This window comes from Hevea brasiliensis, chromosome 9 (genome assembly GCF_030052815.1).
Source record: "Hevea brasiliensis isolate MT/VB/25A 57/8 chromosome 9, ASM3005281v1, whole genome shotgun sequence".
Taxonomy (NCBI): Eukaryota; Viridiplantae; Streptophyta; class Magnoliopsida; order Malpighiales; family Euphorbiaceae; genus Hevea; species Hevea brasiliensis.
This window is the reverse complement of record NC_079501.1, coordinates 11,948,129-11,970,745: the sequence shown is the minus strand read 5'-3', so window position 1 is coordinate 11,970,745 and position 22,617 is coordinate 11,948,129. Positions and strand designations below refer to the sequence as shown.

The following is a 22,617-nucleotide window of genomic DNA, read 5'->3' as shown; positions in this document are numbered from 1 at the left end:
ATTAGGTTTACTTTTATTTAACTTCTACTTATTAATTCACTCATTTTCCTGATAGGACAGTTCAAGACACCATTGCACATCCTATAACTTTTACTTGCTGTGGTTGCATTCCTCAACTAATTTTTCTCATACTGTTAAAAGTCTAAACGGACTTATCCCATTGCTACCTACTCCATCTTGGAAATAGGAATAGACAGAGTTTGATCCATATCCTGTAACTCTGAACCCCATGTTTTGGCTCCTGACACTGCCCGAACCATGACCTGCTCTAAGTCCTACACTTTTGGATTCTATATCTTGACAACTATCCTCACTCATGTACCCTCGTTTTATATTTTCTAATATTGCCTTTCAGTTCATCCTATTTACCTTGCTCAGGATGGCACTTTATATACCTTATATCACACTTTGATCTTCCTGACCTTGTCTATTTTTGGCTATTCAGTTTGCTCTTTAATTCATCTCTTTTATCTTACCCAAAGTAGAACTTGACTATTTTATTCTTTAGTGCTACTCTCTTTCTTGATCTGACTATCATGTTAGGAACTTATATCCCTTCACTGTCTCTATCAAGTTATCAATACCTTGATGTTACTCAAAATTGGTACTCTAACCACTCTGGCTGGTACTTCCACTGTCATTCGAATTTCTCTCCTGTTGCATCTAAAACCAACTATCCAAATTTTCATTTCTATATTTCCTTTTATCTACTGATATTTTATGACTTATTTTTGCTAAATTACAGTCATTGTCCTTTCCTCTGTTAACTCTAAACTACCCTCTAATACCTCAAGGAGGGAATCTACAGGATCAATTTTTTTTTCCCTTACTACTCCAAAGCTCTGCATCCATCATGATTCGATCTCTTATGATCCTTACAACGAAAATTGTACTCTCCCTAAAGGGATACCTAAGTCAGTATTTCCTATCACACTATAGTCCCATTTAGGACATCATTCTACAGATCGTTATATTAGTGGTACTCTTCTGTCTCTCCTCATAAAACATTACCATACTCTACAGTATAACTAACTGTAAGAGAGGTACTACCTCAACCCCATTACCACAACTATATAAAGCTGTCTGTTCTCTTTTTATATTGTCAACCTTTCTAGAATGTCATTTCGCAGGCTACGAATATTATTCATAATCTCCAATCTTCTTTAGGGAGTAGAGTCGTACTTATGCTCCCATGTCACATGAAGGAGGTCCTATCTCTATTAAACTTTAGGCAAAAAGTCTATTGCAATGCCAAAACTATCTAAAACCCCATATTAGAGACCAAATGGCCTCACCCTATAGGTGTTACCTTTAATTTATGACTATACTGAAACCTCTGGTCTTATAGCAATTCCTAATGTCACTGTAGCTCATGCTAGGATAACCGAGTCACTGACTCTAGCTACCTTACAACTATGACCTTTCGATATTCTAGCTCTAGGGTTTTAAATCCCTAACTAGGATTTCCAAACTCTTTTGCAGTAATTGAGCCCTGTTATAGCATAACTGTACCAAAGCAAAGACTGTCTACACCCTTATCATGATGCACCACAGGGAAGCACGTGGCTCTACACAATAATCCCATGTTGGTACTATAATCTGTAGCTTACAATACAAACATTAAGAACATTGCATAGTTACTACGGTACATCTTAACAAACTATGTTTTTCAATCTATTATCTCCCTCGAAGCCACCGATCTTGTAAACTTATTTTGACCGTGATATCCACAAATAACTGCCAGCAGTGATACCTTTGCCCTCATATAGGGCAATTATATTGCCATAACTCACCTTTATGTCCTCTTTCCATGCACTAAATAGGCATGCCAATTAGCCCTATACTGACAAAAACACAGAACTTCATGGAATACATATACCCATGGTAGACCTCAACACATCTGCTAACTCTAGTTTACATCGCCATGTACTATATGAAAAATAAGACACCAATCTGAAGCACTTTTACACTGCTCAAGGAATAACGCAGAATCTAGAAGTAAAGAATTATAGAAAAAGATGAAATAGAATCCTATACTCTACATGTGATAACTCAAGGTACAAACTTTTCCATGAACCTAAAGCCTAAGCTCTAATACCATATTTGTCACAACCCAACCTATGGGCCGGACCGGCACTAGGACCTGGGCCAGCTTAAAGCCCTCGAGGCCCGTAGTAAGCCTAACTATTCCTTAACCTAATTCTAAGGTCCATATTGAGCCCAATTTCAAGAAATCAACTAGACAGAGTCTGGCTATAACATGGACCATCCAATGGGAAGTTTTTGACTCACTCGACCTGTAAACACAATATATAATAATTTGGGAAGCTCAGTTCACCCTCCACATACTCATCATGTCATAAAATCAAATGGGAGCTCAGCTCCCTCATCCAATCCAATCATACATGCATTTAATAGATTTATAGATCCAACATGGCATTATATTACACACCCAAATCAAATAAAATACTTCAAACACATGCGGAGTTCTAGAATTTAGTAAAATTATACAAAATATAACAGACATTACTAAACAACCTGCGAAGGAGAGAGGAGGGTTAGAACTCAATAAAGGACCTCCTATATCCTAGAAAAAAATAGATGAACATGAGTGAGCGTTCAACTCAGAGTGTAAAATACTGATTTTAAGTACAATTTCTATAACTATCTAAAGCTAATGTATCCTAAAGAGTGGAATGCAACACCTTCATAGTTTTCATACACAAATCACATCATAAACAATAAAAAGGTAATTTGGAGCACTCACACACCCATATAATATTCAAACAGTATATATATGGAAGCTGATCCCCTATACAGCTCTCTTAATCCAACCTCTGCCAACGAGTACATCTCAAGCCAGATTTTTGCTTAATAGACTAAATGCGGGGGCCAGCGAGATCATCTCGAGCCGTGCCTACCTCGACTTATCCATAAAAGGATCGGGGTTCCAGCAAGTCAAGTTTCAGCCGTGTCTACTCATCCTGTCCATATCCAATACCACACACCATATGTATGTCAACACACACACACACTGCTCCAAATTACCATAAAATAACATCCATAGCATTTCATCAATTAAGAAAGCAATATAAAATGTGTCTAGTGTTTAACTACATAGATATATATTTATAAGTGATGTATGGGTATGCCTGAATATATAATAATATCAAAATTATAATTAAAATTAATATTTTACTCACAGACATAAACTGATGTCAATGTGGTGGCTGGATGGAAGAGGAAGGCTGTCCCGGCTCACCTGACAATCGCATTACATTTATTTAATATAATTGACTCAATATAACTTAAAAAGAACTAAAGACACACGAAGTTGTGCCTAAAATCCGACAGAGTTCTCCCTATATCTAGGACTTATCTAACCTGCAAAAGGGCTCAAAAATACACTTCTATATTCACAAGTCACACAACTCAATCACATCACATGGCCCCTCATAGACCCATCCAAACAGTCAATAACCATAATTTTAAAAATTATAATTTAATCCTTACAACTAACACTTATTGCAAAAACTACCAAAATGAGCTCTAAAAATTTTAAAATTTTGCCCCGCGGTCCTTAGCAATATTATTAAGCTAATACAAAAGGAATTATAATTTTCTAACTACCCATAAATATTTTATAAAATTTTATTCTAAACCCAGCACTATAAAATTGAAGAAACTCAGAGTTCGGGTTTAACTATGCCAATTCTGACGCTTAAAACGCGTCCGGGGCATCTGAAAATGATGAGATAGCCTATAACTTTGACCCGATTCCAAAGTGATTCCAACAACTTATCTGCTCAGCCCAAAATTGTAAATCTGAAGGAAGGTCGAATTGTCACGAAATGAAAGCACCTATGCAAAGCTCACAACACCAGGGGTTAAACTAAAATATTTATATTTACATATACAATAATTATTTGAAAATTAAGGGTATTACATTTACAATTTTATGCTTTAGTTAATTTAATTCTTTTTTTAAATAATGCGTCATATGAGATTCATCTAAATATGTTAAAAAAAAAATGTTAGATGTAATGACACTTCAGCAGCTCACATTTCCCTAATTTAAATTTTCAATCTGGATAAAATTTATTACAATTTTGAAATTCTAAATAATTAATTCAAAATTAGAAAAATTAAATTAAAATGCCCAAACTCACTTGCCACTCTTTTGTGTAAAAGGCCAAGATTACTATGCCTTGGCGTTCCAGCCTTATTGCTTGTGTTCTTTTATCAACTGTTAAAATGAGGCCCATCAGCTTCTCCAGTGGTCCAGCCTTTTTGCTCGTGTTCTTGTATCAACTGCTCTAAAACGGTGCGTTTTCAATCAAAGTGCAGGAAGTTGTGCTTTTGGCTTTTTCCTAGTGTAAGATTTTGGGAATCATCACATTCTGGGTTGAGGTTAGGGACGATGAAGTCGGTGGTGGGGATGGTGGTGTCTAATAAGATGCAGAAGTCGGTGGTGGTGGCCGTCGACAGGCTTTTCCACAACAAGCTCTACAACCGCTACGTCAAACGCACTTCCAAGTTCATGGCCCACGACGAGCACAACCTTTGCAACATTGGCGATCGAGTCAGTATCTCTCTCTCTCTCTCTCTCTCTCTACACAAATATGCTTATATAGCTTCGAATCTATGTATAGTGGGCTTTGGTTCTGTGTCTTTCTGTGGAAATTTTAGACGCCTTTTCCATCTTTTCAATTCTATTGCAAAATGTTATACTTATCACAAAATCAATCCTCTTTCCAGGACCTAGAATTGAAATAGTTTTTCCGACTGATGTTGCAGTAGGTTTCTTAGTTGGTTGCTGAGAGGCCATAGTAAACAAAGTGAAGCAACAATTAACAGCTTGTTTGGATGATGGTTTCCGTGATTTGATAATGTATAATATGGTAATGCTACTTGTTTGTAAAGATTGTTACTGGATAATGGTGGTTTTGAGTTGTAAAGTGATGGCTTAAAATTTTTTCATTCTAATTTTATACTTGCACCATTTATAAAATTTCAATTATACCTTATTCTTTTTATTTATAAACTTTCTTTATCCCTCATCTTTATTCTCTTCCTTCAAAAAAAAATCTTTAGTCTCTCAAGTCCTCCATCGCCTCTCACATCATAAGTTCTTTTTATTTCTTGCCATCAATATATATATATATATATATATATATATATATATATATATATATATATAGAATTCTATACTTTAAATTTTTTAATAATAGATTTGTAATTCATAATATTCTTAGGTTAATTAAAAAAATATTTTAAATGAATTTTTTATCAAAATTTTTTTTTTTATTGATATTGATAATGTTACTGTTTCTATTAATAATTTTAAATGAAGTTTTCTACCTATATTAGGAGGTAAATTATGTGATAGGTAAAAGATTAAGGACTTGTAGATGTATTTTCAATAATTTAAACCCTTTATAATAGAAATTGTACATGTTGTAGTGCAAGTAATGTTTAAAACAACTTTTTATATATTTAAAATAGCAATTAGGGTATTTTAGTAATCTTCATATTTGTTATACCATATCATACCATTTAATCAAACAAGAAAAGGTTATTAAACTATCCTGTTTCATACATTTTTTTAAACATGTTAACAATAAAAATCATACAATACAATACAATACAGTACCATATGATACATTAATAAACCATATTGCGCTCAATCCAAACAGGGGGTAAGGGGGAATTTGTTTGATATGTAGAATGTTTTGATCTACCAGTAGTTCCTATATATATATATATATATATATATATATATATCTGGAATTTTGTTGGATATTTAGACTAAGTCGTTGCTTTGGTAACAATGCTATTTGGTTTTTAAGCTTCCCTTTTCTCGTGTCTTGAAGGAAAGAAAAGAGGGCACTTATAGCCTCCAAACACTTGAAATCTCCTTTTAACACATTGCATTTGCACTACGGTTGTCCTCTCTCGAACACCAATTAAAAAGGTATTATCTATGGAAGTAAAACCTTGGGAATCTTTAAAAACAGAAGCACCCATCTGAACAGCTGACTCTTTTGTTGCTGCTAGTTCTGTTAGCTGTTTCAAGTCATTATTCACCTGAAATTCTTACCTACTGCACTACTTGCAAGTAAAGTTCTATTCCAATTTACTTTATTATGGTGGCCATCATCCAAATTGTGGACAAAAGCTAAGAAAGTGGAGGAATATCCAAGCAAATGGAAGTGTCCTACTCCATTTCTTAAAGATTGTCTGTTAATAGTATGTTGAGCAGACCAATTCAACAATGTAGCCTTTCTTAAGGCATGCTGATGCTGTTATCTATCATGGACGTATGTTCAAAACATAATGCAGTTCAACTTTGTGAATTCACATATAAACTTTAATCCACTCACTGCCCAATATCTTTCCAAAACTTATTTTTTGATGCCCAATAGGCATGATCAGTTTCCTTTTATTATGTTAACTTAAGTGTTGCAATATTTTTTCAATTGGAGATAAATGACTAGTTCTTAATAATGATCTCTCTCTCTCTCTCTCTCTCTCTCTCTCTCTCTCTCTCTTTTTCTTTTCTTTTTTTTTTTTTTTGGTCTTATTTTATCAATAGTTAGAAGTATTTCATTTGGTCTTATTATTTTCTATTATAATAATATCTGTAATTCTGATTATTGACTTGAGTGGTTTTCCATGATATTGTGATTCCATATGCACCCCTAATAGCCAGGAAAGTGAAACCTTATCTCAACTAATCAGGATCCATGGTCCTAATTAATCACATAAAACAAAATGGTTTTGAAATGATCTTCTGTTTCCTGAGTTTTGCGTATTAGAGCCATATCATGTCTCTTGTATCAATGGAATCGACTAGTAAAGGTCTCCTGTAAAGTGGGAGGAGCTCAAAAGGCACAAAAGTTTGAGATAACCTGCCATCGCTGTGAGAATATCCTGTCTCTTTTTCATACTTTAATGCATATAGAAGTAACCTTCATTTCATGGGCCCTTCTTGTACTGCTATCTAATTGTTGTGCTTATAATGCAGTCTACCTTTTAGCAGTATGAACTAATGGAATGTAATGAAAATTTAGTGATGCTTCATGTGGTTGTAGAGTGAATGGTCGAAAACAGAAACACATTTGTTTTCAACCCCCTCCTCTCCTTCCCCTTTCTTTTCTCCTTTTCTATTGTGTCTAGTAAAATTAGTGATTGAACATTCAAATGTACTTTTTTTGAAAAATAAAGTGTTGTGTTAGTTTCTTCTATATTTGGATAATGACCATGAATATAATGTTTCCTGGAAATGTGATAACAGGTTAGACTGGATCCTTCTAGGCCACTAAGCAAGCAAAAGCATTGGGTTGTTGCTGAAATTCTGAAGAAAGCACGGATTTATGTGCCACCATCCGCTGATAACCCTGTGGGTTTAGATAGCAAAACTGAAGTGCAAACTTCTTCAACCTCTTGAGCTTAGATCAAATTCAATGTGCCTTCTGGGTTTGTCTTTCAATTTCATTTTGTTTTATGTTGCAAATAATGATAAGTATAATGAATTGTGCAAATGTATAAGCTAATGGTCATAGGTTTCACAATTTCGAAAGTAGTATCATTAAATGTATAACCCATATTAGTTTGTGGGCCTTTTAAGATGCTATCTCATTTGTCTAGACATGGGCTTTTTTAAATTCTTGTTCAAATAATCAGGAAAATTTGTGGAAAATAGGGTACACTTAGCATCTTGCTTTGATTTGTGTTGGCTACATGTTTCAGGACTTCTTAAATAATGTTATGTGGTTTAGGCCCTTGGAGTGCTAGAATGGAATCATAGTAGCATGTAGTGGAAAATGGTAAAACCCCAAGCGGAGGTCTTGTGCTTGTGTATGGAAAATGGTAGCTGATTCTATATTTTATTTCTTTATGACAGGTCGATATACATTTCTTTCAAGATACCTGGAAATCAAGATAGCCAACTCCTAAAGAGTTGCTAAGAAAGGAGCATTCAAGATGGTTCTTTGTTTACTTCCAATTTTGTATGCTATTCTGTTTCAAAAATAGCTGGAACTCCATTTTGGTAACTTGTTGATGATGAGAATTGATTTTTTTTGCATATTCTGTCTCAATAAGTCTTTCAGGAACTCCTTTTCCCCCTCCTCCCTCTCGTTCAATAGTACAAGTTTTATATAGATAATAAGTTCGAAAGTTTTTTAATTTTTTTTTCATATTAATTAACATACCTCTACAAATTTGATCAATTAAATCAGTATCTGAGCCTAATTTTGTTGTAAAACAAATTTAAATGGCAACTGTGTCATACTAAGTTCGTCTGACATGAAAAGCCTGTACTTTACATTTTGATTGCAATTTTCTTGTTACTTTTTTTTAATAATAAAAAAAACATAAAGAAGAAAAAAAAAAATCTGCCTCAAAAAGCCATGCTAAAACGCCAGGACCACGGTTGCCACGAACTGACCACAGAGAAGACAAAAAACAATGGTAACAAAGACTCGACTCCACTGGGGATCGAACCCAGAATCTCTGGTTCCGTAGACCAGCGCCTTATCCATTGGGCCATGGAGTCCTTGTGTAAATCGAAAATTAATAACAATTTTAGAAAATACTAAAGTATAAAAAGATTTAAAAAATAATAAAGCCAGCATATGAATTTTTTTCACAGATAATAATGCTTGAAGTTACTAACTAAAACAAAGATAATAAATTGAGTGAGCAATGAAATAAGTTGGTAACGAAAAATATAATAATGTGATGTAGGGCAGGCTATAAAATCCATTGTGAAACGGTCATTGTCATTATTATGGGTTTAATTAAATAGAAATTAAGTAGGGCAGGCTATAAAATGCAGGAGAAAGAGAATTAGAGTTACAAGCAAAAAAAAAATATTGAGGTTCAAAATCAAAGGGAAAAGATGGCTACACTCAATTCAACTAAGGACTTTTCTCCTGTTGAAGATGCAGAAAATATCAAGAAGGCTTGTCTAGGTTCTCTCTCTCTCTCTCTCTCTCTCTCTCTCTCTCTCTATTGACATACTATTATCATCAGCTTTTTAATTTTGCAAATAGTAGGGACCAAAGTTTATTTGAAGATAATAATAATAATATAATAATAATAAATTGGTTTGAAAAAAATTTCAGGATGGGGAACAGACGAGAAGGCCATAATATCGATATTGGGACATCGAAATTCATTCCAAAGGAAACTTATCAGGCTAGCCTATGAAGAGATATACCAAGAGGATCTCATCACCCAGCTTAAATCCGAGCTATCTGGGGACCTTGAGGTTTAAATTATATATTTCTATATATATCACATATAATTTTGGATCAATGCCTTATTGTAAAATAATTAAAATTTCTTTGTCTTTTTATATTGGCATTATTAATTTGTTGATATATATCCGGACAAGAAGAGGGCAATATGCCTCTGGACATTGGAACCAGCGGACAGAGATGCTGTGTTAGCTAATGAAGCTCTGCGAAAGCCAATTCTTGATTACAGAGTAATTATAGAAATTTCATGTGTTAAGTCCCCTGAAGATCTCTTGGCAACGAAACGTGCCTACCGATTTCGTTACAAGCATTCTTTAGAAGAAGATGTTGCCTCTCGCAGTCACACCTCTCGGGACATTCGAAAAGTACGTCTTTATTGGAGGCTAGCCCTATTAATAATGAATAATACCTATCAGCCAGCCTAGCTATCTATACACAACTCTGTTTTGGTTAACATAACGTAATTATTGGGTCATGCATGCAGCTTTTAGTTGCAGTAGTTAGTGCATATAGGTATGATGGCGCTGAAATTGATGACAAGGTTGCACATTTGGAAGCTGAAATTCTTCATGGGGATATCTCTGAGAAGGCCTTTAACAATGAAGAGTTGATTAGAATATTAACTACAAGAAGCAAGTCACAGCTCAAGGCAACTTTCAATCGTTACAAAGACATCCACGGCACATCCATTACCAAGGTATACATGTTCTGTTTAATTTATTTGAAAATGATTTCACCAATTGATTGAGAATTATATTCTTTAGGATTTATTGGGTGATCCAGCTGATGAATATTTTGCTGCATTACGAATGGTAATCCGATGCATTAGAGATCCTAAAAAATACTTTGCAAAGGTATCTTAGTCCATAGAATATCAGATATCTTGTACTTAATGAATGGCTTTGGTTTTGGTTTCATGTGATTGATGATTTGCGTATAGATCCTACGCTGTGCGATTAATACGAAGGGTACTGATGAAGATGCTCTCAGTCGAGTGATTGTCACCCGAGCGGAAAAGGATTTGAAGGAGATCAAGGAGCTGTATATGAAGAGAAACAATATAGCCCTTGATGCTGCAGTGGGCAGAGATACCTCAGGAGACTACAAGGCATTCCTTTTAGCCTTGTTAGGGGATGACGAGATTAATAATTAAGCTATTTATCATAATAGTAAAAAGCTTGAACTACTGTTGGATTCTTTGAATTTGATCTGCACAGTAGATTCTTGTTTTTTGCAGTATTTGTATGAGACACTACTGCTAGTAGCTATTACATTTTTCATTTTTTCTTCTTTCTTTTTTCCCCTTTATTTTATGAATAATAGGTCTTTGAATCCCAATGTTTACAGTTAACAATCTTCTCCATTATGAAAATGGATGGTGTTGTTGAAAACTTGAAATTGTTCCATGATGGGAACATTGGGTGAAAAAAACAATTATATGAAAATATGGATCGCCTTAGTAGATGACTGTTTTCTTTATCATTAACATTCTCTCGTTTGCAATCGCTCCCCAGAACCCATTCGCTCATGGACTCCATTACTCTCCAACCACTCGTTCATCAATATTTGTTCTTGTTTGGAAATTATTCAAGAATCTCTTCACCAACTTTGCCAGCAAATTCTCAGAGGTCTTGCCCCTAAATGCTTCCCATGTTCCTAATTGCTTGGTCTCAAGAAATAAAACATCTTCTCATCGAGTATCCATTAACTGATAATTTTAAGACCCATGATAAAACACTCAGATAAAACAACTGGTACAGTAGCTAGCTATATTAGGGATCCAATTTAGAGCTCTTCGGTTTCCCCTTTGTTGAATCTGTGAAAGAAACTAATGACTTTGATGGTGCCAAATCTGTCAATGAGGCTAATGAATTTGTTGATATGGAGCCTAGGTATATGGTGCCTCTTCTGGAGTTGGTCAAAATGTGCTTGAAAAACACATTTTTGGGGCACCAAATAGCCCAGGCTATAACTCTCTGAATCCACAAAAATTAAGTAAATCAAACCACTACAACAAGTTATCCAATTAAAGTAGTTAACCAATATTTTTAGATAGATTTCAAAATCTCAATCCAATAGATTTGGATCTGATAAAAAAAAAAAAAAAAAACCTGCCAACATTGGTGCCCTATCCATATCCCTAATTATGAATTATTCAAATTCCATAACTGATGCTAACTTCTATTAAAATTTATACACTACACTACACTTGAAAAATTTTAAAATACAATTGTTATATATACAACAGTTTTATTTTGATTATTGATCATGGTGAAGTGAGTACTTGTGGATCTCACTATGATCAACAACCAAAGCGTATACATACAATAGTTGTAACAAATAAATTCTCCTACACTAACAATGAGTATAATATATTAAGCAATCCAAAGGTATAAATAAACTATTTAAATAAAAAAGGGAAATCTCTCCAACATTCTCTAATATACATTATTGCAAAAATCAAATGAACAACATATTTAACTAACATTTTTTTCAAGTTTCTGCATCAAAATCAAGCATGCCATTTAGTGGATTTCTCTTACATATCAGCAGATATCAAAGGTGGAGTCAGTTCCTTCGTGCCAAAGCTGCAGCAATCCCACCAGCAACCAGTCCCACAGCTGTAGCAGCAATGCCTATGCCAATTATGCCATCTGTAGACGAACAAAAAAAAGTAGAGGAAAGAAAAAATTCAGCGACTCCACTAGAATATCACCATCATCATTATTGGGATTGGAGGGAGAGGGTCCAAAGGGAGGGAGGGTAAGTTGTCATTGATGGTTGGTTGCTACCTTTTTTTATCTGGTCTTCAATTGCTTTCCTAAGGGACTGCGCCTGTCTCCAGTCAGGTTCAATCTTAAAAAATAAAAGGCCTTGTGAGTTCTGATACAACTTCAGTCACTATAGACTAACAGAACATGCTTCTCATATGAGTTGAAAATTAAATGCAAATGTTATGAGCTCTCAATGATCATGTAGCTTAAGGGCAAATTGCCATTTTTTTGCAACCACAACTATGAAATGCATTGATACACAATGCGATATTCAAAACATTAGAATGTAGTCACAATTAACAGGAAACAGAATACACGTGATTTGAACAGAAGAGAAGACGACAATGTGCAAAACTACTTTTGAAAATAATTTGAAGTTAAAAGATTAAAGACTATGGATCCTATACCTTCAAACATTCCTCCACCAGCTCCCTGCTTTTTGAATAGTCACCACTTCTGTAATACCCAACAGCAAGAAGATAAAGTTTCTCTCTTAATTTCTGAGGGCTGGTAGTGTCGCCTATAGAAGCTGCAAGTATGAAATAGTTGCAAGTCCTCGTAAACAGCATGGGCAATAAAAACCATTTAGAACATACAGCAGATGATTACAAAATTTTCAACACTAATGGTTCAATGACATTAGGCCAAGCACACCTCCTTCATTCATAACCAAAGGAAAATAGTCTCAGTGTGTGTTGTGTATGTGAGAGAGAGAGAGAGAGAGAGAGAGAGAGAGAGAGAGAGAGATGGTTTTGCATCTATCTATTTACATTCCAGCATTGCCATGCCACGATGTACATCTTCTGGTTGTCTTGAATGCACAAGAGCCCACGACAGACGCGTGATGCATTCATTCTTAAACTCATCAGAGGAACCTTTTTCAGCTTCAATAACCTCTTGCTCACATCCCTGTGGATACACCAAGTTAAAAGGATAGAATTAGATTGTACATACAAAATCAAGAATGGAGTGTGACATGACTGTGACTAAAGCCTCTGGTGTACAAAACATAAGTGGAACGGAATGCATCATCATGAGACAAAATATAGCCTATTAACTATCCAGCTCGTTAAAACAAACACACACACAGACACACACAACAACAACAACATTATTATCAACAACAAAAGGTGTATGTTGGTGGAGCAACTAAGCAGCATTTATTAAGACAACCAACAAGAACCAGAAAAAGCAGCTTCCATGTCCAGATAGTCAAAACTCAAAACCACACAAGAGGTTTCAGTCTTTCAGAACACTGCAAAGGGAATAATTTATTACTAATGGCTATCTCATTACGATCTCCCAAGCCCATGATGTTGTCTTATGATAGTAAAAAAAGATGATAGAAAAGGCAAATTGAATATCTATTAAAATGTAAATATGATTTTGAACATAACATCCAAAAGAAGCAAATGAGAGGGAGGGGGTTGGAATAGATCTTATGAATGTCTGAGCAACTATACATTGCATTCCTATGGTCAAATGCTAATACTAAAAGAACCCTTCCTTTTTATTAGGGATGCATCGCAGACCTTGCATAAATTATCAATACTAGTTCAGAAACCAACAAAACTAAGAATTAATTAACATGAAACAGGTAGTAGTTCCAAAATAGTCAAGGTCGTATTGATTCCTAAAAATAGGAGAGCATTCCTTCGTAGCTTTAAACAACAGAAACTGAAAATGATGGTAGAGCTTACTTTCATGGGTCTCTAGGCTCATAACCAGAGTCCAAAGACACTTTTAGCAGTTCATATTGATATCATCTAGAAAGATTGATATCATCTAGAAAGCCCCATATGGCGATTTTCAACTAAAAGCAATCAAGTAATTGGCAGAACCATAGCTTTGTTTTTTAAACTAAAAAAAATTATCCTAAAATAATAACTAATAGAGGAATATGCAATTTCACTGAAACCCTAATTGCCATCATCATCAAAACCTCGGTTGTAGAAAGAGGAAATTTTGAACTTAATCATACAGATTCGAATTGCATAGAAGGCAAAGGTATACCAAAATCATTCGCTAGAATCAAGGGAAAAAAAAACTAACAGCGACGATGTCGCGGTCGCACCACGGGATCTGATCGGCGCCGGTGAAGAAGTTGCTGACGGACTCGAAGAATTTGCCTATCTTTGCTTCCATAGTTTTTTTTTAATTTCCTTTTTCAAATTTCCAACAGCAGAATAGAACAAAGAGGAGGTGGACTCAGAAATGAAACCAACTCCGGGTTTTTAGTTATTCCAGAAGATGTAAGGGACCAAGATGTAATTTTACTAGCTTAAAGGACAATTTACAAAGACCCCCCCCTCAGCAGTCAATACGATGCCGTTTTAATTCACATATCAGCTCCTTTGCTCGCTCCCTGCGACCTAATATTTGAAGTCTATGAACTGAAGTTCCACTAGTCTAGTAGAGAGCTTAGGATAGAGACTCAATCGCAAGAGGCTGTCCAACTTGAACTATTCTCATATAGAAAGAAAGAAAGAAAGAAAGAAAGGTTGGTTCCAAAAGCTGAGTTCCGGGATTACCAAGAAACAATTGTGAGTTTGTTTCCTGGGTTATGCTTTTCATCTTTTGTTTTTAAATTTCTTGTTGATGATATAGAGAAGCAAAATGGGTAATTAGTTGATGTTAGAACTGATTTTGTTTCTGTTCTTTTTTTGCTTTGGACATCTTACTAGTGTTCTTCTTTTGATTATGGATTTTGATTGCAAGTGGTTCAATTAATTTTGGGTATTTTGATGGCTGTGTTGATATTTCATGAATAATTTGTTTTGTTGTGTCTGTGTTTCAAGAAATGTATTATAGTGAAAGCTTGAATGATCTGATTGAAACCCATTTATGAGCTTAATGTTCTTTATTATATCAAATTTCCAAACTCAAGAAAGTTTGCTCTTTTAGAGTATAGTTTACTTATTTGAGGTTCTTTTGGGTTTGTAGTGAATAATTCTGCTTCAGAGTAGTCTCAATTGCAGAGTGGAACCATATTATGTTTAAAATTAAGGGGCACCAAACTGTTTGAAGTCATAAAATTGGACCATTGGGTCGATCTAGTTGGCCCCTCTGTCATGCAGCCACCATGTTCCCAATTCCCTGTTTCTTGCGCTGCCACATATACCAATCTTCCCATTTTGTTTCCCTATTTCCTTCTATCAGATTGATTCAATGAGTTTCTAACCAGTCTCATTTCTCTATATCTCATGATGTGGCCATCACAAACTATGGCCTTCATTGCTGTACTTGTTACAAACAATTTGCTGACACCACCATGATAAGTGATAAATGATAATATTTGGAATGATAATCTTGCTGTAGTGTTTTCTTTAAGTTTGATTGGTTCTTGATTTTCTCAATTGTTCAGTAGAATAGATTCAAAAGAAATGGCTAGTCAACAGGAAAGAGAAAAGGATGTGCAAAGCACAAATCCCCATGGTTTTAGAGAAATGGTAGAAGAGCAGTATAAAAAAATCAAAGAGAATGCAGAAACTTATCCATATGTATGGGCATCATATATAGTAGTATATGGTGGCTTTGCCTTGTGGACTACCTACAGGTGGAGAAAACTTAGAAAGACCGAGGACAGAGTACGAGCTCTTCAAGAAAGACTGCGCAATCTTGTTGATTCTCAAGACTCTGCAATTTCAACTTCAACAACTCTTGAAAAGGCTCCCCCTTCCATTGATAAGTCCTCCCCCAAATAGCTTTTCTGCTTTAAAATGTTTGTTCTAAGAAATTTCACCTCAAGTTCAGAATATGAATCTTCTCTTCCAAATATCTTATCTACTTCAACCTTTTCCTTTCAGATACAAGGAAAGTGTTTATGCTCTTATCAAATTTACAGCTTTTGGATCTTCATTTTATATTTTACAGAATTTATTATCTCTCAAATTTAGCACTAGAGCCAAATTTGATTAAAGACATTAGTGAATTCTTCAAGGTTTTTTTTTTTTCCCAATTATTGATGGCATTATGCTTTATATTTTTGTTTTTTTGCGCCTATTCTGTTTGAACTCTCCTTTGATGATATGCAATGCATGCCACCAGATGGGGCAAAATACATAGTATCTGTAGTGTGTAAGCTTCCGAGCATGTAGATGTATAAGTGAATTGTTAATGGCATTGGAAAACTGGAGGATTTTGCAGTATGCTGCATGCCTTTTGCTTGGAAAAAATTTATTTTGCTTATGGCATATGAGAACAGTAATAAGAATTTCAGAATTTCAATGGTTCATTTATAATTTAGTATTTAAGATGTTGCAACTATGCATAAATGGCATCGTAACGAGTGTTTACTTGGGAAAATGGAAAAGATTTTTTGTTTTAGTTGAAGAGGAGGTAAGTGGTTGCATTATGCTCAAGCTTGGCCTGGTTAAAGTTAATGTAATTCATATAACAGTCAAATCAGCTTTGCAGACGTCAAAATCCAGTGTTCCTGTTTTCCTTGGTTTGAGCAACACTCCAAATCAGCCTAACCCATATGTGGTTTTAAAAGAAATTTTCAAGGAAGAAAACAAACTTACCTTCTTGATTGATGAGATACTAACAAATCAAATTCATTCCAAAAGAATAAGGCATGCTCATAAGTGCAAACGTATTAAGTCGGAGGCTTTCTTTGAGCCCTTTGAAGTATCAAAGATTTTTAATCTATTGTGATCAATTCGTTTTGATCATGGAACAAACCATTAAATGTGAGGTATTTTAGTTTTGTGACCAGTGTTTAAGACAGGCAGTTGTGATATTGGTAACCTATTGTTGCCTGGCGACAGAATGTTAGATATTGGTTATTGGTTTTGCATATATCAACAGTTAAAATGTTAGATATTGTGATTTTAAATGAAATCTACCAAAGCCAAGATGAAGGCCCAAATGCCAGAGCTGATCAAGTATTAATTTGGTGAAAGGAATCCACGTAGCATGAGAGTTATCTGTTATGAAAACCAGCGGGATGCAGACGACATATGGATATTTTAAAAGAATTCCTTGCAATCCTTGTGCACCCAGAAAGCTGGAGGGAACAATTTATTGACTCCAAGGAATGACGATGACAATAGATACAAGCTGAGCAACCAACTGGCCTTCAGAGGCTCATTTTAACCTTTACTACTTCCATCAGTCATGTTTTAAAAGTTATTCACCACAAACATTTAGGCCAATGTCCACCACCGTATCTACTAGAGGCATAAATGTCCACTCCAAAAATGATGACCTTCTGTGACAAATGGATGTAGATTTTGGGGAAAATAGATCTTTTGACTGCACAGTTTTCACATCTAATCCAGGAAGACATTCAAATATGTCGAGCTATTCCCCTTCCTAGTTTATGCTGAACATGTCTTTCAAAGCCTTGGCAGGAAACATGTCCATTTCAAAACCTTGCCATGCATGTCTTCAAGTAATTCTCTACTTGTATACTCGGAAAACTTTGCAACGAATCAGCATAGTAGTGAAAACAGGAAAGGCAGGAGATTTCTTCAGCGACCTACTGCAGATGCAGCATAATCTTTAACCATTAAAATCTCCCCGCATAGCTTCCTAGGCACTTGCTGTAATTCCTTTCCTTCTTGCCATGCTTGCGCCACTGACACCCCAGGTCCAACATGACGAACATATATAACAACCTGATCATAGAATGGATATGGATGCCTTGCTGCATAAATGATAAAATTATCCAAATTTGGTTAGACTGCTCATAAATTCAAAGAACAAAAAGAGTAATGCCAAAAAAGATGAACATTAATAATTACATTATTTATGTCTCAGCCAAATAATCAATAAATCAATAAGCTCTTTTCTTTAATTTTGTTTCTTCTTGTAGGGACATTGAGAGGCTACGATTTGAATTTCTTACTGCACTACAAGACCTGACCATTTGTCAATAAATGAACTTCTGGATAAATTAATACTTTGGATCACACTTAGTAAATATGAAGAGCCTTCTTGCAAATTATTGCACATCCCATGAATGGCATCTTCTAGATTTTTAAAGGTAAATTGGCACATTTCACAAAGGATGCAATTCTAGCTTCCAACAAAGTTTTTTCTTACTAATAAAAACTTTCCAGGTTTTAAATATGAAATAAGATATTACTATCAAAGCTATATAGGAAGCCACCAAGTCCTTCAGCTCCAGAATACAATCCACGGTTTCAAGATAACTACAAGTGACAACTAAAACAAATTATGGATCACAATTCTAGCAGTGCCAGAAAAAGTGAGCAGTGTAAAGTTAATCTAGATGGTACAGAGACTCCTGAAACCACAATATTTTTATGCCTAAATTCTATTATACAAAAAGATGGTAAAAGTGAAGAGAATGTAAATCATAGGATCAAAGCAATGTGTTTGAAATGAAGAACAACGAAGGCCTAAGGTAACAATAAAATCCAAGCAAGTTAAACAACATCTACAATACTGCAATATGACAGTCAACTTTTACGGCAGAAGGCATAGTCAGTTAAAAAAAATCCTTTATAAACTTAGCTTGGTGGAGATAAAGACAAAAAGATGGATGTGAAGGAATAAAAAACAAGACCGAATATTTAATGAGTCAAATGAAGGTGGAAGGCACTCGCTGAAGATGAGTTGAGAGAGTTAAATTTATGAAGACTCAAATTTTTGATGCAATTGTAGGTTGTAACCGTAAATGCAGCTGCAGCCACAACTGCAATTTAAAACCTGTTTGCCATGAAATGGTGAAAAATATTTGTCATTGACAGCATTAGATCTTATATAAGTGTAGCCCAAATGAACTGGAGGAAAATGATCAATGTAGCCAAAACCAAAGACTTGGACAAAGGCTTAGTTGTTTTCAGTTGATATATATAAGATAGGTTACCAGAATTATGATCTTGTTGAATGAAAATGCAAAATCAGCATCATCTTGTCAAGTCAACAAAGCAGGGAGAAATGACGAAGAGAAATTCTTGCAACTTTGCCACAAGAAAACAATAAGAAGCACCTGCATAAGCTGCTATAATCTCAGTCGACACATTGACTTAAATGTCATACACAAATCCCACCTGGTCTTGGAAAACCTTGAGGATAGTTATGGAGATTCAGGTGCCCATCCCCCAATTCATATGCTAGATCGCAAGGCTGCTCTGTTGACATTACTTCCCCACATTGCACTACCATAAAATACAATGGACTACAGGTATTTGTAATTTGTGCCAGAGCTGACCCACCTGTTCAAGTGTAAAAAACTTACAATAGCTTATAAGAGGTAAAAGTAGCTTACAAACCCCCCAAATTGAAAAAGCATGCATCATGCATCCTTCTTTCTTTTTTAATAAATACAATCTATACTACAGAGAGAGGAAATTATAACTGAACAAAAACATGACTGCTGAAAATTCCATCCCAAATGTCAATTATATGCCAAAATTTTAAGGTAGAAAGGGACATGAAAAATTAGTGTGGTCAATTAGACCCAGATTTGCAAGGTTCATATAAACTTGTCATGTATGTCCAAGGATAAGAAACCATATATTCTGGCAGAAGCCTTGCACAATGTCCTAATCCTGTGTAGTGACAGGACACAAAAGGCACAGAACAAATGCTAGGTACAGGCAGAAATCTCATCTGCTAAAAACAAACTGCTTTACAGATAGCATCACCTGTTCACTTGTGTGTGTGTGTGTGTGTGTGTGTGTGTGTGTGTGTGTTAAGAACAAACAATCATCTGTGTGAATGGGCAGCTAGACACACCATCCACACCTCTTGATACATAAAATTTAGTAAAAAATGAATCTAGAGCTTTTATCTATGCAAGTTAACTATGACTTTGAATGTGAATGGAGATGGTGAAGTTTCAAAGATTAACAAACTTTCCGCATTTCACATCTTCCCTTGCTCCTCCCCCATCCCCAACCCAAAAGGAAAAAGAGGCCAAAATCACTCTTTGAAACCCTAAACTCAGAGCCTTCATCTATCCCCCATAACTACATAGAATGAAGGAAATGCAAATGCAGTGAACATGGTGAACATACCAATCAATCTCCCATAAGTCTTTCCATTATCACAATGGAATATAGCCTGAAAAGTACCAAAAAAAAATTTCATCAATAAGCATGAATAAGTTATTGCATAAAATGCAAAAGAGAGGAGGAAAATGTATTAGAAAAAAGTATGACTGCTAACCATGGATTTAAGACTTCACTAGTAAAAGAGTTTAGAACTGACCTTCTTGAAGGATTTCATCCAAGCAATAGGCCAAGGTCCTAGTTAGCAGCGTTCCATATCAATAGCATATCAGATTAAAAAATTCAGAAAGATTGAAATATGAATCAGGAGTATGCATAGAAATGCATATTATTGTACTGAATCATAATTATCATTTAATATGAAACTCTTGACACTAATACCTAGAACAACTGCAGCTATCACATTTACATATATATACACATATATATATTTTTTTCAATTAATGTCAATGCTCAAAACCATATAAAGTGAACTATTCATAATCCTACATGTCCACAAACAAACATAGCCAGCTACATATAATAATAATAATAACATTCAAATGAGTTACCTCCACTGCTTTGGCAATTATAGAATTCTAGTGATGGTTCCTTTTCTTCAGAACATAACAAGTTGGATGCACATTTCCTAGCTAACTGAGGATCCTCATGGCGGGTGCCAGCTATCTGCCAAGCTCTTGATATAAGCCTACATCAAATTTGTCCTATTATATAAATGATTCCTATTTAAACCATTCAAAACATTGTAGTACATCTATGATTCTTAGATTAGCAACAAGAATCAGCAGATTTATATAGGAAAAAGTTGAACATGGAAGATAGGAATAACAAATTTAGTAGAAAATTTAAAAATCAACAAAGGCTGATGAGCTTTACTGAAAACCAACCTAGGTTTTAGCAAGGTCAGCAATCTATGACGCCTTTCTTCCGGAATGTCTTCAATTTTTTTCCTGAAGATCATGAACATCAAAACTAGTTCAGACAAAATTGACTAGCACGTGCCATCTAACAAGTTGTACATGCCTTGAAAAAGATATATAGTCTCACAAACATATACGACCCAGAATGTATAGGCGATGCTCATCATTCTTTTGTTCATCAACATTCAAATCAGTAGTATATAATACTATTCAATCACAATCAAGAAGTGGGCAATAACGATGCACACAGTACGTTCTCTTCTATTGAAATCCCAAAATAAACCCACTTAAGTTATATTTGTTTCTTTGTAAATAAGAGAAAAATAAGAAAATAATTAAATTTATTTCATTTGTCAATTATTCCAAACAATAGAATTCAAATAAACTTCTATCATTTTAAAATTTACTACAAAATCATCTGAATTGGACCACCTGTCCTTACACAATGGGGTCACCACTCCAAGTGTCCGGTCTCGCAAGATGGGGTTGACTCTGATACCAATTGATATCAATTGTGGTGCACCATAAGCCGCTAAGATTGAACCATGCGAGGAATAGGCCACCTAGATAGAACTCACCTTTTTGAAACCCTAGAGAAGATTGTTCCTTAGCTATGTGGAATTGTAATAAATTGATATGAACTGTTGTGCACCATGTTGTGCAACCTAAGTCATCGCTGAGGTTGAATCATGTGAGGAATATGTCTCCTAGTTAGAACTCACCCTTAAAAACCAGCTTGCAACAGCAGGTACCTTGAGACTTATTAACCTCTCACATGTTGTTCCTTTGGGATTGTAACATATAATTATATGAGAATTCAATTAAATTCTTTCCTTGCAAATAATTTATTCCAAAGGAAGCAAACAGAATTCATGTATTTAGAATTTGTTGAAAGAAGTGAATTCTTGCAATCATGTACTTTCCAAACATGAAAATTAATCAAATAAAAATGAATTGAATTGAAGTCTTGCATTTTTTTTCTTTTAACTTTTGAAGCCCGCTATAGATTTTAACAAGTTTTCAGTAAAGTTGGCCATTGACAACAACGTTAATTAATGTCAAAAATCACCATAGCTGCCATTTCCACCAAGGTAATAGCAGCAGCCAGCAGGTGCCAGGTATCGATATTTACTTACTTGGGTTGGTGCTACTCACCATAGATATGCAGCTGGATTGTAAGACCCAGGGTCGAGAGGAATCAATTCTTTTGGAGGATCAAGAAATGTCACCACATCTTGCTCATCCAAGTAGGCCTTTTTCCCACTTGGCAGAATCTCATAAGGTTTCTCATCCCAGGGCGATAGCTGAGCTCCATCTACGGCTCTGATTGCACCGCAAGAAGCATGCACCAATCTCCGAGTCCGACCATCCCGATTCTGTTCTGCTGCTGCAATGTTAAAAGAGCATTCAAGTTTTGAAGTTAATATACAGAAAAGGTAAGTGAAATGAAATGAACCTTTAGAGACGGAGAAGCCGACACTCAGATTTTGTTGGTAAGCGATTGTAGGAGACGATAAGAAGATACGAGTGTGAAGCAGATGATCACAGTATGCAGCCCTCATCCTTCAAAGGATGGATAGAGGAAAGATGATGAATTTCTGAAAGAGCTTCTTCCGTGGCCTTCTGCTAAGGGGTTACGACTTACGAATAGCCATTTGATTCATATATAGCA

At 35.2% G+C, this 22,617-nt stretch overlaps 4 protein-coding genes, 1 long non-coding RNA gene and 1 other non-coding gene across 9 annotated transcripts; 3 read left to right on the top strand and 3 right to left on the bottom strand.

The window, feature by feature from the left end:
• The first annotated feature begins 4,323 nt into the window (after positions 1 to 4,323).
• On the top strand, positions 4,324 to 8,089 carry LOC110644752 (uncharacterized). Its single transcript, XM_021797676.2, has 3 exons — positions 4,324 to 4,582; positions 7,298 to 7,479; positions 7,907 to 8,089. Exons 1-2 carry the CDS (start codon positions 4,421 to 4,423, stop codon positions 7,448 to 7,450), a joined length of 315 nt encoding a protein of 104 aa, XP_021653368.2. The 5' UTR covers positions 4,324 to 4,420; the 3' UTR covers positions 7,451 to 7,479; positions 7,907 to 8,089.
• A 398-nt stretch (positions 8,090 to 8,487) lies between these two features.
• TRNAR-ACG (transfer RNA arginine (anticodon ACG)) lies at positions 8,488 to 8,560 on the bottom strand. Its single transcript has one exon. It is a non-coding gene; the product is annotated as a tRNA-Arg (tRNA).
• A 21-nt stretch (positions 8,561 to 8,581) lies between these two features.
• On the top strand, positions 8,582 to 10,728 carry LOC110644769 (annexin D8). Its single transcript, XM_021797699.2, has 6 exons — positions 8,582 to 8,978; positions 9,132 to 9,277; positions 9,407 to 9,631; positions 9,751 to 9,963; positions 10,031 to 10,120; positions 10,207 to 10,728. Exons 1-6 carry the CDS (start codon positions 8,906 to 8,908, stop codon positions 10,417 to 10,419), a joined length of 960 nt encoding a protein of 319 aa, XP_021653391.2. The 5' UTR covers positions 8,582 to 8,905; the 3' UTR covers positions 10,420 to 10,728.
• Positions 10,729 to 11,641: 913 nt separating this feature from the next.
• Positions 11,642 to 14,260, bottom strand: LOC110644770 (mitochondrial fission 1 protein A). Its single transcript, XM_058152901.1, has 5 exons — positions 14,093 to 14,260; positions 12,811 to 12,949; positions 12,448 to 12,569; positions 12,059 to 12,122; positions 11,642 to 11,920 (listed from the first exon to the last, which is right to left on the bottom strand). The coding sequence occupies exons 1-5, from the start codon at positions 14,183 to 14,185 to the stop codon at positions 11,835 to 11,837; spliced, it is 504 nt and encodes a 167-aa protein (XP_058008884.1). The 5' UTR covers positions 14,186 to 14,260; the 3' UTR covers positions 11,642 to 11,834.
• A 104-nt stretch (positions 14,261 to 14,364) lies between these two features.
• Positions 14,365 to 15,979, top strand: LOC110644771 (uncharacterized). The gene is made up of 2 exons (XR_009151229.1): positions 14,365 to 14,583; positions 15,405 to 15,979. It is a non-coding gene; the product is annotated as an uncharacterized LOC110644771 (long non-coding RNA).
• A 919-nt stretch (positions 15,980 to 16,898) lies between these two features.
• LOC110644761 (uncharacterized) lies at positions 16,899 to 22,613 on the bottom strand. Of its 4 annotated transcripts, none has more exons than XM_058152900.1 (8): positions 22,402 to 22,613; positions 22,101 to 22,329; positions 20,913 to 20,975; positions 20,577 to 20,713; positions 20,225 to 20,262; positions 20,032 to 20,077; positions 19,063 to 19,227; positions 16,899 to 17,690 (listed from the first exon to the last, which is right to left on the bottom strand). In XM_058152900.1, exons 1-8 carry the CDS (start codon positions 22,505 to 22,507, stop codon positions 17,515 to 17,517), a joined length of 960 nt encoding a protein of 319 aa, XP_058008883.1. In that variant the 5' UTR covers positions 22,508 to 22,613; the 3' UTR covers positions 16,899 to 17,514. The 4 variants fall into 4 exon arrangements, 2 of the variants coding, with proteins under 2 accessions (XP_058008883.1, XP_058008882.1); XM_058152899.1 differs by having other exon boundaries at positions 22,101 to 22,332; positions 22,402 to 22,611; XR_009151228.1 differs by having other exon boundaries at positions 17,550 to 17,690; positions 18,879 to 19,227; positions 22,101 to 22,332.
• Between the last annotated feature and the right edge of the window lie 4 nt (positions 22,614 to 22,617).